The sequence below is a fragment of the Pristiophorus japonicus genome, chromosome 18, assembly GCF_044704955.1.
Source record: "Pristiophorus japonicus isolate sPriJap1 chromosome 18, sPriJap1.hap1, whole genome shotgun sequence".
NCBI classification, from domain to species: domain Eukaryota; kingdom Metazoa; phylum Chordata; class Chondrichthyes; family Pristiophoridae; genus Pristiophorus; species Pristiophorus japonicus.
The window spans coordinates 26,370,804-26,383,609 of NC_091994.1; the positions used below are offsets into that span (position 1 = coordinate 26,370,804).

Consider the following 12,806-nt stretch of genomic DNA (forward strand, 5'->3'; position numbering starts at 1 on the left):
CTCTTCAAATTTGGAAACCACTGGTTTGATGGTACATCATGAAATTATTCTGGGGCAGGGCCAGGCTTTCTAAATAGGCCACAAAGCTGGGACCAGGATGTGAAGGAAAGAACTCTCATTTATACAACTTTCATGAGCTCCGTGCCCCCAAGTGTTTTCAAGTACACTTCCTTTCGACGTGCAGTCACTGTTGTAATGTAGAGAAATGCGGCAGCCAATTTGCACACAGCCAAGGTCCCACAGACAGCAATGCATTAAACGATCAACTGAAGTGTGTTTAGTGATGGTTGAGGGATAATTTCTGGTCAAGGCACTGGGAGAACTCCTCTGCTCTGCTTCTAGTGGTGCCATAGGATCTTTTATGTCTACCTGAGGGAAGACTGTGCTTGGGTTTAAAGTTTTTATCTGAAAGACAGCACCTCCAACAGTGCCGCACTTCCTCAGTACTGCAATGAAGTGTCAGTCTAGATTGCGTACTAAAGTCTCTGGGATGGTTTTTAAACCTACGACCTTCTGACTTGGGGGCGAGCGTGCTACTCTTTTTCCTTGCTTGTGTGTCCCGCTGTGGCAGCCTCGTGCTGTTACGGCACACTTTCTATTGTCTCTCTCGCGCATGCACACTGTCGCTATCAATTTTGCCATTTCTGTCTCTTTTTATGTTTCTGCGTCTTTGGGTGTTTGTCTCACTGTGGCTCTGTCTTGTTCCATTGCTCGCACTCGGCCTGTCTCCCTGTATCTCTTTTTGTCTTTCATGCTACTGCTGCATGCTCACTCCTGCTTTCTCCATGCCTCCTTTCCTCCTTCCTCTCCTCTTTTTCACCCCCCCCCCCCCAATTCTCCTCCCTCCTTCCCACCCTTCAGTCACTCTGATGGAAAGTGGGGCCAGATCATTTGTGTGATGGGAAAATAGGATAGGAATTAAGTGGGTCATCGAGGACTAGAGTTTATGTTGAGAGGAAGGAATCGAGCACCAGGCTGCAAAATAAGATGGCAGCTAGTGGGTACTGCATCATGGTTTGGATTAGTTGTGCACATGAAAACTAATCTGACTGCTTGGATTTAGTGGTTACATTGCTCATCAGCTTGTTTTAAAATTCAAATGCCGAATGACTGGTCATCGACAGCTGATACTTGTGTGAAACTTATCAGGCACACAAACTGAATTAGCTATCCATTGACCGATCTGGGTGGAGCGAATCGAGCTGTCTGAGCGCCTCTCAAAACTGCCCATTACTGCAGATTCATCCTGGAGAATAAAGATAAATCCCTAGCTTTGTTTCTTCGCTATCCCACCTGCCTTCTCCCTCCCCCCCCCCCCCGCGTCAAATTGGTGTAAAGTGATCTCGAGACCGTTATTCAGCTGCTTCTGCTACTTTGCCTCCTTGCCCGCCTGCCAAGTCAAATATCTTCCAAATTCCTTCCATGCCTCAGAACCCAGCCCTGAAGTGTTATCTCCAGTATTTCTCCCATTTCACCCCATACACTTTTGCAGCCTATTTCATCCATGAAACCTATCTCTTGCTTCCTCAATCTCATTCCCACCAAACTGCTGATTAGCCGACTTCTCTTCCTGACCCACATGCCAGATAATGTAAATGCTTCTCTCCCCTCCGGTACTGCCCCTTCCATTTAAAAACCATGGTCATCGAGCCCACCTTTTTTCCTCTCTTCTTACAAGTTGCCGCATTGTCCCCAACCTTCCTTTCCTCTGGAGTCTTTATACATGTTGCCTTCCAGATCCCTAGTTGAATCTCTCCAATCAGGTTTCTATTGCTCCCACAGCATTGAAACAGTCCTAACTAAAGTCACAAGTATCCTCTCTGGTGACTGTGATGTATTATCAGTCTACATCCTCCTCGACCTCTCTGCAGTTTTTGACACCGTCACCCACACCATCCTCCTCCAATACTTCTTTGTCGCCCAGCTTGGTAGACTGCCTTGCTTATTCCCAGTATATCCAATCATAGCCAGAGATCTGGCTTCTTTTCTCAACCTCACCCCATTACCCTAGAAGTCCCCCAAGAACCCATCCTTGGCCCCCTCCTTTTTGTCTTCTACATACTGCATGTGGGTCAGGAAGAGAAGTCGGCTAATCAGTTTGGTGGGAATGAGATTGAGGGAGCAAGAGATAGGTTTCATGGATTAAATAGGCTGCAAAAGTGTATGGGGTGAAATGGGAGAAATACTGCAATGGCATCATCATTCACAGACAAGGGGCCAACTTCCAACCATTTGCCTCTTGACCCTCCACAGCCTCTGCACTATTAGACTGATTTTCTGGCATCAACTCTTAGATGAGTTAGTTTCCTCCAGCTAAACATTTAGAAGACCAAAGTAATCGTCCGGCCCCCGCCACAAACTCGACTATTTCGCAACCTCAGCATCCTATTTGAGCTGAATTTCTACTCCATATCGTCTCCATCGCAGAGACTCCCTACTTCCACCTATAACGTTGATTGCCTCCGCCTCACCTCTTCATTTGCTACGGAAGCCCTCATCGATGCCTTTATCGCCTCTAGACTCAACCATGCCAATGCTTTGCTGGCTGACCTCCCGTTTCACCCTATGTAAACTTCAGTTCTTCCTGATCTCTGCTGTCTTCTATCCTGCACCCCAAACACCAATCATCTGAATCTGGTCACTTGTGGGCTGTTTTCGATTTTTAAATATAAGTGGACTTGCTGTCACATTTGCTGTTGTGCACTCTATTCCACAGTAGACCACCAGGAAGAGTCAGCTAGCCATGTTTGTGATAACTATTCAGTTATGTGAGAACAAGGAGGTTTCCAAGAATAGAGACTATCCTCAAAAATAATCTTGTGCAAACCAAATTTATTCAAATGCCTGAAAAAGATACCAAGGTGGTTGCTTCATGTCAGAGTCCTCCGACTAGACTTGTACCCCAGCCTGATTCAGAATTACTAATGAGCTTACTGCAGTCAGCCAAATATAAACCTGTAAATTGTACCTCCTGGCCAGACAGCTGTCTCAGAGTCTACAAAGAATCATGGCAGTGCACCTCAAACTTTTCTTCAACAACAATATAGCCATCAACCAGCCTTTAACAAGATGGCAAATTGCATAGAATGTCTGAATTGAATAAAATGGCCAGAACCATTGATGTGTTCCGAACACTTTAACCAACTTGCGATTGCAGGAAATTATTGCTTGTGCAGTCAACTATCAGAAAAATGAAAAGGGAAAACTGGAAATTGAAATAAAAGCAAAGTGCAGGAACTGCGCAGTAGATTGGTCGACATCTATAAAGAGTAGCAGCAGGTTCTGGCATTTTGAGTGTGAATCCTTCATCAGATCTGAAGATAAAGGTAAACAAGCATTTTAATAAAGTGGGGGTGGGGGAGAAAATGAGAAGAACAAAAGAAAGATGGAGGAAGTTAATGGGTTAAACGATCTGCAGATTGAATGATGTGTAAAAGATCATTTGGTGAGGTGATTCAGAATTATGGAAAAGACAAAAGAATGTGCAAACAGTGGAGGGTGAACAAACACTAGATCCACACAAATTAAAATGTAAGGAAATATGCAAAAATAGAGTAAGAGGAAAGAAAACGTGCTGCAGCAGATCTGAAATTAAAGCCGAAAATGCAAAGAAAGCACGGTGGATCCAATTGTAGAAAGCACGGTGGATCCAATTGTAGAAAGCGGGAGAAGGGTCAACACCAAGCACTGGCCCATCAGCCAGCATGTCATCTGACCCATTAACCCGCTTCCTGGTATATCTGTTCCGAGTTTTCTATTCACTTCCATGCACCCTTTTCTCTCTTTTTCCCAACACCTGTTTTATCTCAAGTCTTTGGTTCTATTGATGGATACACATCCAAAATGTCTCTTCTTTGACCTATTGTGTATTTCCAGCATGTTCTGCTTGTACTTCAACTATCAAGGATGTTGCTTTGGACAGAACAGGGCTAAGACTCTGCACCTAACCTATTCGTATATTTAACTGCCCGTTATCCCATAGGAGCAGCCAACGGACACACAAACATACCAGACAGTAATGTATGTGGTCTGCAGCTTGATGAATTAAGTGATTAGTACTTAATTATAAACCACGTGCTGTGACCAGCAAGAAGGAATCCAATAAATAATCGATCCTGCTGCCATAGGTACTCAAGCTGGTTCTGCATTGCCACCATTTGCTCCTCTCTCTCTCTCTCTCTCTCTCTCTCTCTCTCTCTCTCTCTCTCTCTCTCTCTCTCTCTCTCTCTCTCTCTCTCCCCCCAAAGCTACAACCTCCAGGCCAGTGGCTTCACTGCAGCCTGAGAACCCACCTAGAGTCTAACGTGGCTTCTGACCTGCCTCGTCCAGCTTTCAAGACTAACTAAAAAGAAAACTGCTTCCGGTTGGAACTGGGTTTCATTCCCGAGGGCCGTGACAGATTGAAAATAATGTTTACATTTCAGTGAGAATTACTTGAGGTATGCAAGCATGTAATAGAAACATAGAAACATAGAAAATAGGTGCAGGAGTAGGCCATTCGGCCCTTCTAGCCTGCACCGCCATTCAATGAGTTCATGGCTGAACATGAAACTTCAGTACCCCATTCCTGCTTTCTCGCCATACCCCTTGATCCCCCGAGTAGTAAGGACCTCATCTAACTCCTTTTTGAATATATTTAGTGAATTGGCCTCAATAACTTTCTGTGGTAGAGAATTCCACAGGTTCACCACTCTCTGGGTGAAGAAGTTCCTCGCATCTCGGTCCTAAATGGCTTACCCCTTATCCTTAGACTGTGACCTCTGGTTCTGGACTTCCCCAACATTGGGAACATTCTTCCTGCATCTAACCTGTCTAACCCCGTCAGAATTTTAAATGTTTCTATGAGGTCCCCTCTCATTCTTCTGAACTCCAGTGAATACAAGCCCAGTTGATCCAGTCTTTCTTGATAGGTCAGTCCCGCCATCCCGGGAATCAATCTGGTGAACCTTCGCTGCACTCCCTTAATAGCAAGAATATTGTTTACTGGGAGGTATTGCAATACTGCACATGGGTAAGGGTTTTTATACTTGTGGGTTTTTCTAATGTGTAGGGTATTCCCCTGTAGATATGGATCAGAGAGATCACCAATAGTTTTAGAACATGTCAGAATGTGAAATAAATTGACTGTCCTGTTTATTTCCATACACTTTGTTCAGAATCTTCGTACAGATAGGCTTATTGAGGATTTTAAAATTACTATTGCTGTCTTAAATCGTGTTGTAAAACTGTTGCATAGAACTTGGCTATAATTATAAATATTGCTTTTAATGTAACTGTTAAAATCGCTATTGATATATTTTACGCCTGGAATAAGATTCTTTGTGGGTTTCCTTACTTGTGCTAGTTGTCTTGCTTATGCTTATGAAGAGCTGAAGGTTGTTAAATAATGTGTGGTTAATAATTGTTCACAAAATGGTTTTGACTGAAAAGGGACCATCACTTCTAGTTTTGTGTGGGGACTTTAACTATAGTTTGTTGGGAGAATTTTGTTGAAATGCAATCATTAAATATGGAGAATTTTTTAAATTTAGCATTTTTTATTTTGAGCATGGTCTGTCATTTGTGATCAAATTGCTTTAATGTGAGCAACCTTGCATTGGTATGTTTTGATGCATAGTTGGCAATGTGAACTGGAGCAGAGGGAAAGCAAATCAGAAGTTCACTGGGGACATAACTGATCTGTAGCTGGGAATTATCATGGGTATAAATTGTGGTAAAAGGCATATTCTGTAAATTGGAAAGGTTCAAAAAAAGGCAAAAGTTTGCATACATCTGCATTCATTCTATGGGCCACGAGAATTCTGAATTCTGTATCTGGAATATTTAATGAGTAGCATGTTTGCTTAAAATGTTGGAAATCTGAGAGAACTCAAACTTTACAAGTAACAGAATGCCCAGTCCAAGTGTTATGCTAAATGGCATCATACAGAAACCATAGTTCCTCCTGTGATACCCAGTAAAATGATTCCTTGAATTAATTTTGGTCTAATCATGGGTACAAAAGTGGCAGCTAATCTTTATTTTCTGTGACACACCCACTGGAGTGGGAAGAGAAAGATATGAAGCTCAAGTCTTTCATGATGTCAAATCAACCCCCTTAAGTCTCAATGCATTACCTTTTATTTTTAGTAAGTATTTATTCGATATAATAGACAATCATTTAACTTCACAGTTTAAAAAATTCAAACAAAAATAGAAAAGAACTGGTAAATTTGCACAATGCATCCAAGGAAACAGTTAACCTTTTTACTTTTTCAGGAATTAATATCTTGTTTCGATCTCAATAACTGAAATTGATTTAAATTGGGAGCAGTGAAGAAATGTTTTATTCCTTGTGTCTTGCTGTTAATGACCAGTATCGCAAACTCTCTTATAAATCTACCTCATGACAATCTTGTGTTTCATGAGCTGTAATTTTAGCTCAAACAGGGCCTTTTTCAAACCTAAAAAGAAGCTTCAGCTCTAGTGTAGCATTTAAAAGGACATTGCTGTTTGGGGATTGAGGGATTGAGAACAAGACTATTTGAACTGCACTTCATTAGAGAGAAAAAAAATCAATAAAAAAACATGATCCAACTCTTCAAAATACTGAGAATATATCAAAATATGGGTGTGGTAGCCTAGTGGTTGTGCTACTAGATTAGTAAGCCAGAGTCTTGGACTAATCCAGAGAATGCAAGTTTAAAATCCCACCAAGGCAGTTTGAGAATTTGAATTCAGTTTTTGTAAAAAGCTGCTAGTAGAAGTGATCATGAAGCTGTTGGATTGCCTAAAAACCCTATTGGTTCACTTCGTCTTTCATATGGTGGTAGTAGCAAATCAAATGTCAGTATCCAAGTTGGATATCCAGGCCAAAGCTTCCGGTGTAACAGCATGGATATCTTGTAGGCTGCCTGCAAATTTCCTCTGAGGGCAGTGCTCAGTGATGTGCTCTAGGGTCTGATTAGAAGCTCCACAGTCACATGATGGAGATGCTTTAATCTTCCATCTATCGAAGAGGTGGCAGCATCTACCATGACCAGCTCTGAGGTGGTGGTTGGTTGTCCACTGTCCGCGAGGAAGGTTTGATCCTCGGGTTGTACTGTCCTTTAGGGAAGGATACCTGCCATCTTTACCCGGTCTAGCTTATATGTCACTCCGGTCCCCTGTGCCAGACTCTTAACTGCGCTCTGAAGGCACTCCGTCATATCAAAACATCTTGGGGAAACTAGGAGAAGGCAATAAATGCTGGCCATGCCAGTGATGTCCACATTCTGAGAGTGAACAATAATTATACTTGGATTATAAATGCAGGACTAAAGGACACAAATTTTGAGATTAGAAGGAATTTTTTGAACTATTTTGAAATCCACCCAACAGGTTAATACATCAAATTTTTCTAAGTAATAGCTGAATGAACACTTGTTTCGGGACAAAGTTGCAGGTAAGTGCCAACAGAGTTTATCAAGTGTGTGGAACATGGTGGTTTCTGACCCGTTAGTACCTAGTCTCAGATATATGGAATCTGAAATTTGATGAGTATTCTGAAGGTGCAGGAGGTTAATTGCAGAGAAGAACACAGAGAAACTTTGAAATCTTCTCTTGGGTAATTAGGTTAGGTAGTGTGCATGATGGATTTTAAGTAGGCTGGAGGGAAGTCTTGATGGGACAAACAGCCTCTCTGGTTTCATGTTTTTTTTTATTTTGTGTGCTGTAATCTTCTCCTTAGGCAGTCCCTCAGAGTCTAGGATGACTTGTATAGAGCGCTGTAATGCAGCGCTAAATGCCACAATAGGGTAACCTTTTTGCAGACTGGCTTCCAAAATGGCAGCACTGCAATCTGGAAAATAAAGTTGTTTTTTTCCTTGGGAGAGAATGAAACTGCTTTAAGATGAATATCGATAAACTGGGTGGGTTTTGAGTAGCAAAAAAAAGTGATTTATTCGAATGATTTTATAATTGGCTCCCCTTTTTATTCTGCCTTTGTGTTTAGTGTAGGATATGAATGATAAAACCTAAGGGCCAGTTTTAACTCTGGATGGGAGTCGGGGGTGCGAGCCGAAGCAGGCAGAGAACCATCCGTCCCTCTGGAGTGTGAGACCCAAGAGATTTCAACTTTAATTTGCACATCCCAACTCTTGACTCCTGCCAAAAATGGCAGGAATGATGTCACCACTGGCAGGCGGGAGTCCAAATTGGTGCAGGGTTAGGCTGCTGCCGGGGGCACACAGTCCCTGAAAAGGCAAGTCCAATGTTTGGTGAGGTCCTAGGTGATATTGAGACCAGGAATATATATCCCTACCTCTTGTTGGGCAGCCTTCCTGTACCTGAATATGGGTAAGTAAGAATGGTGTGGGTGAGGGGGGAGGAGGGGGGTGCAATTATGTGTTGGGAATGCAGTGTGCATCTCCTCCTCCTGCCCCCCCCCCCCCCCCCCCCCCCCCCAAACCCAACCTTTATCAGCTATGTATAAAGGTTGGGTATCTTGTTGACTGAAATAGTAAACAAAACTTGATGTCTTCTAGTGCTGCTAATATATGAATTAGAATTGGTTGGTAGATTTATAATATAAGGTACTTTAATGTTGCACTTTGTTTCAAGTTCTTCATAATGTGTTTTAAAAAAAATATATATATCTTTTTATGCTCGGGGTTACATCACTGTACTGATGTAAACTTTTAAAAATGGGTATAGTAACCAGATTTCTGGTACAAGACAAGTTTCATACTTTCTAAAGCTTTGGAATAGTAATATTGATACCCAGTTAGGTCATCTTTGTCGTGATGCATTCACTTTTGAAGAGAATTATAATTACTTGCATTAGTTTGAAACTGGTAATAAATGAAAGGTGGGGGGTTCTTTCCAGGAAACCAGTTTGTTTCATTATTTCTACATAAACATTTTGTCTGTCTTTTTAATTGCAATGTTTTTAGTAACATGGTAGTCAATCTATTGCTGAGTGAACTAGTAATTACACTCCCCACTTCCTTTATTAGCATTATAGCTCTAAGTCGTGGCAGGTGATCTGATGTCATAAAAATTGCTTCCTCTGAAAAACCTACTTTATCTTTATGACTGACGCATTTTAATTGGGTGTGGCTGCTTAGCTTTTACCTGTGGAAGTTTTATGTTTCCTTTTGTGAGTGTTTCCAGCATTTTGTGTCTTTATTTTGGATTCCCAGTATCCAGTGTTTTGCTTTTGTTTCCTTTGTCTGCTATTTTTTTTAGCTTGTCCTCTCTGGGAAGGTGTGTGTATACATAGCGTGGAAGGTTGTAGAGTCCCTGTACTGTTTCATGGGCTGTTGGTCACCTGTAGATGGCCCCCTTCTTCCATACCTCTGGCAGTGCTGCTCAGCATTAAAAGTCTTCTGCCCAGCGCCTCATTGTCACACTTCGAGATTTCTGAGATTGGGTGCTCAGCAGTTTATTTGAAGTTGTTCTACCCTTGCTGTCACACGAGTTGCTGCTTAACCTTCTGTGTACTGCACCAAATAAAATTTTTGGACTTGTATCTTGTTACATCCTCTTGATGGTCCAAGTTCTCAAATAGTTCTGCTTGTATTTTTAATCATGCTTCGTCCTTTTGTTGAATCTTTTTAATTCAAAGATGCTGATAAAACTGTACTTTTAATTTAATGTGTTGGAGATGCTGAAATAATGTTGGTGTTAATGCTGTAGTGATTATTGGTGTTGATGCACCAATAACTCGGGCCGCCTTTTGCACAAGACAAAATGCAATGAATGACCATTTCCGTACAAAATTTCAACTAAAATGGCCATTACTAGCTTAGCCCTAAAACTTGGGACTTGCACTTGGCTGAGTTCTTCAGCTGATATTTTTTTTTCACACCGTGCACTACTTTTGTAATGTACGCTCTTTAGCCGTGGCTCAGTGGGTAGCACTCTTGCCTCTGAATCAGAAGGTTCTGGATTTAAGTCCCACTCCAGGAACTTGAGCACAAAAATCTAGGCTGAGAAAGTGCTGCACTGTCTGAGGTGCCATCGTTAGGATGAAATGTTAAACTGAGACCTTGTCTGCCCTTTCCGGTGGATTTAAAAGGTCCCATGGCACTAATTTCTAAGAGGAACAGAAGAGTTTTCCCTGGTGGCCTGGCCAATATTTATGCTCCATCACTAAAAAAAAAAAGAAGAGATTATCTGTTCATTGAGATTTCTGTTTGTGGGAGCTTGCTGTGTACAAATTGGCTGCCACATTTCCTACATTACAGCAGTGACTACACTTCAAAAGTACTTCATTGGATGTAAAGTGCTTTAGGATGTCCTGAGATCATGAAAGGCACTATAGAAATGCAAGTCTTTTAAGTAAGGAAACAGTGCCAGCTGATCCCACAACCAGCAGAGGTGAATAATCAGTTAATCTGTTTTGGTGGTGCTGGTTAAGGGAGAAAAATTGGTCAGAGCACTGCGAGAACTGTTCTTTGAATAATGCAATAGGATCTTTAATCCCCACCTGAAATGGACAGATGGGACCTCAGTTTAATGTCTCATCTGAACGATGGCACCTCTGACAATGCAGTACTCTCAATACTGCACTGGAGTGTTGACATAGATTGTGTTCAAGAGCTGAATGAGACTTGAACCTGCACCTTCTGACCCAAATGCGAGAGCTCTACCAACTGAACTGGGAGCAGGATGGCCGTGAAAGTGTTTTCAGGCATTAAATATGCATTACAGTGTCTTTAATGCCTGGTTTGAGTAGGGGCTAAATTTAGTTAATCAGAATGGGATTAAGGAGCTATTGATCTTGAACTGGGAGCAATTAGCTCTTTCAGGCTTCCCTTGGTTGCTAGTTTTCAGGTTTCGGCTAAACTTAAGATGCAGTTCAGAAACTCTGCTCATGCGAATGTAAAGGTTGAAGGATGCAAATTTTTATAAGCATTGTACTGTGATGGCAAGTATAGTCAGTGTCATTTTGTAATATATTTTGGTCCATTTAATAGTTTCTGCTAGAGACAGCCAGAAGTGCTTGCTGTGCAATGTGAATACTTAGTTGAAAACTTCAAGTTCTTGTAATGTTGAACACTTGGGCTACTCTCGTCACTTAAGGGCAATAATTGTCTAATAGTTTAACTGTAGATATATTTTATCTCAAAACTATTTATTTATTTAGCTGGGACAACAGACAGTTCAATTTTTGTTCTGTAGCTCACGTGTCTATTCATGTAGAGTTACGGAAATGCATTCTCTGTCCGGAAGACTGTTTAGTCATTTGATTCAAGAAACTTTTTATGAGAACACTAGCAATGTGGAAATTAACCATAAGCTATCGTTATTGCAGTACAAATTTGAGACTAATAACTGCAGTTTGTGAGGTGCTGTGTGATATTTTACCTAGGTGCAAATTGCACCCTTGCTGCCAGGCCTGAGCTCTGTACCGCCATACATAAGAGTTCCACTTCTGGAGGTCAGTTTTATTTTAATGCTTTGAAGTGCAGGTGGGAGCATCCATTTTCCCAAAACATTAAACACTCTGCTTAGGATTGTAAAATACCCAGATGGATTAGCAGGCTGCCTGAGCACTTTTAAACTAGACTTCATACAGTTCTGGAGTTGGATTCCACACAGTGTTATGGGCCAAGTGCTTTGAGCGGGTTTATCTGAGTTGGTCTCACCCAGCTAAGTTACAGAATTGTGCTGCCCCTTTGCATTAAAGTGCAGCAGAAGCCATTGTACATCAATGGAGCTATCCTCTGAAACCCCAAATTATGTTCCTTGGTATTAAAATTGGATACGGTTTCTAAAAGAAAAAGTAATTATGTAAATGCATCTTGGCATTCTAGAGAAAATCTAGGGCGTGTTCTGAAGATTGAACATATTGAAATTGCTCATGAAGCTTTGGAGTTTTGCATACATGGTTTCAGCTTGGCATAAAGGTTATTAAATTAAATGCTCAATTTGCACAGCTTCTGTATGCAAGAAGTGATTTTCTGCTTCTACGTTCCCGGCAGGTTTTGGGGAAATTGCGCAACTTTAGCCCGTGATCATGGTGCAATTTCCAGCTATGTGCTCCTAGTCTGCGATGAGTGCACAAGTAGAAAATGTTATTACTGTATATTTCATGACCTAATGGATACTTGAGTGTCACTTTTTTTTTTATATAGTCAAAAATGCTGAGAGGGTTCCTTTTCCACCATTTGGAAGAGAATCAGCCATGCCAGGTTTAAATCAGGTAAGTGGACTGAATGTACAATTTAAGTTTTATCTGTTTAGCCAAAGTTCTTTTGCAACAATTGCAGGTGCAGTCATTTGTTCTCTTAAATGGATTTGTTTTAAATTTGCACAATATTACCAATTTAAAGTAAATTTAATATGGCTCTATTTAATTGACTTAACTGTGTTCAAATTAAAGGTAAAATAATATTTTGTAGTTAAATATAAATGTTCACAATTGCTACAAAAATAAATCAACAAGTGTAAGTATGCTGCAATTACTTGTTGCATCAATTAACCTGCTCAATTGTCACTAGCTTACGAGTTGAGGGTTTTGTAATGTCTGTTCTTTTCCTACAATAACCTTTACATTCGATTGGAGATCTTGAATGGATAGACAGCACGGTGGGAAGGATAAATGTGGACTAACTACTTTCACTCGAGTGCAATTGTCTTTTTTTTGCCTTTATGAAAAAGTGCATGCTGTATGCCTCCAGATTCTTCTTAAATACTGACTTAATTTACTTGTCCTTGTGTTTTTCCACATTGCTATCTGTAGCGGGTCTCTGCTATTCCGGGCTAATATTTATCCCTCAATCAACATAACAAAAAATAACAGGTTTTCTGGTCATTATCACATTGCTGTTTGTGGGAGC

At 41.1% G+C, this 12,806-nt stretch overlaps 1 protein-coding gene across 4 annotated transcripts in view; it reads left to right on the forward strand.

Annotated features, from left to right (window-relative positions):
• The window catches only part of LOC139228614 (transcription factor E2-alpha-like), a 143,104-nt gene that overhangs the window by 70,198 nt on the left and 60,100 nt on the right, over positions 1 to 12,806 (forward strand). For all 4 annotated transcript variants that reach the window (XM_070859793.1, XM_070859794.1, XM_070859795.1 and 1 more), the window contains exon 6: positions 12,102 to 12,169. In XM_070859793.1, coding sequence (XP_070715894.1) covers positions 12,102 to 12,169 — 68 coding nt within the window. The remainder of the gene's footprint in view (positions 1 to 12,101; positions 12,170 to 12,806) is intronic.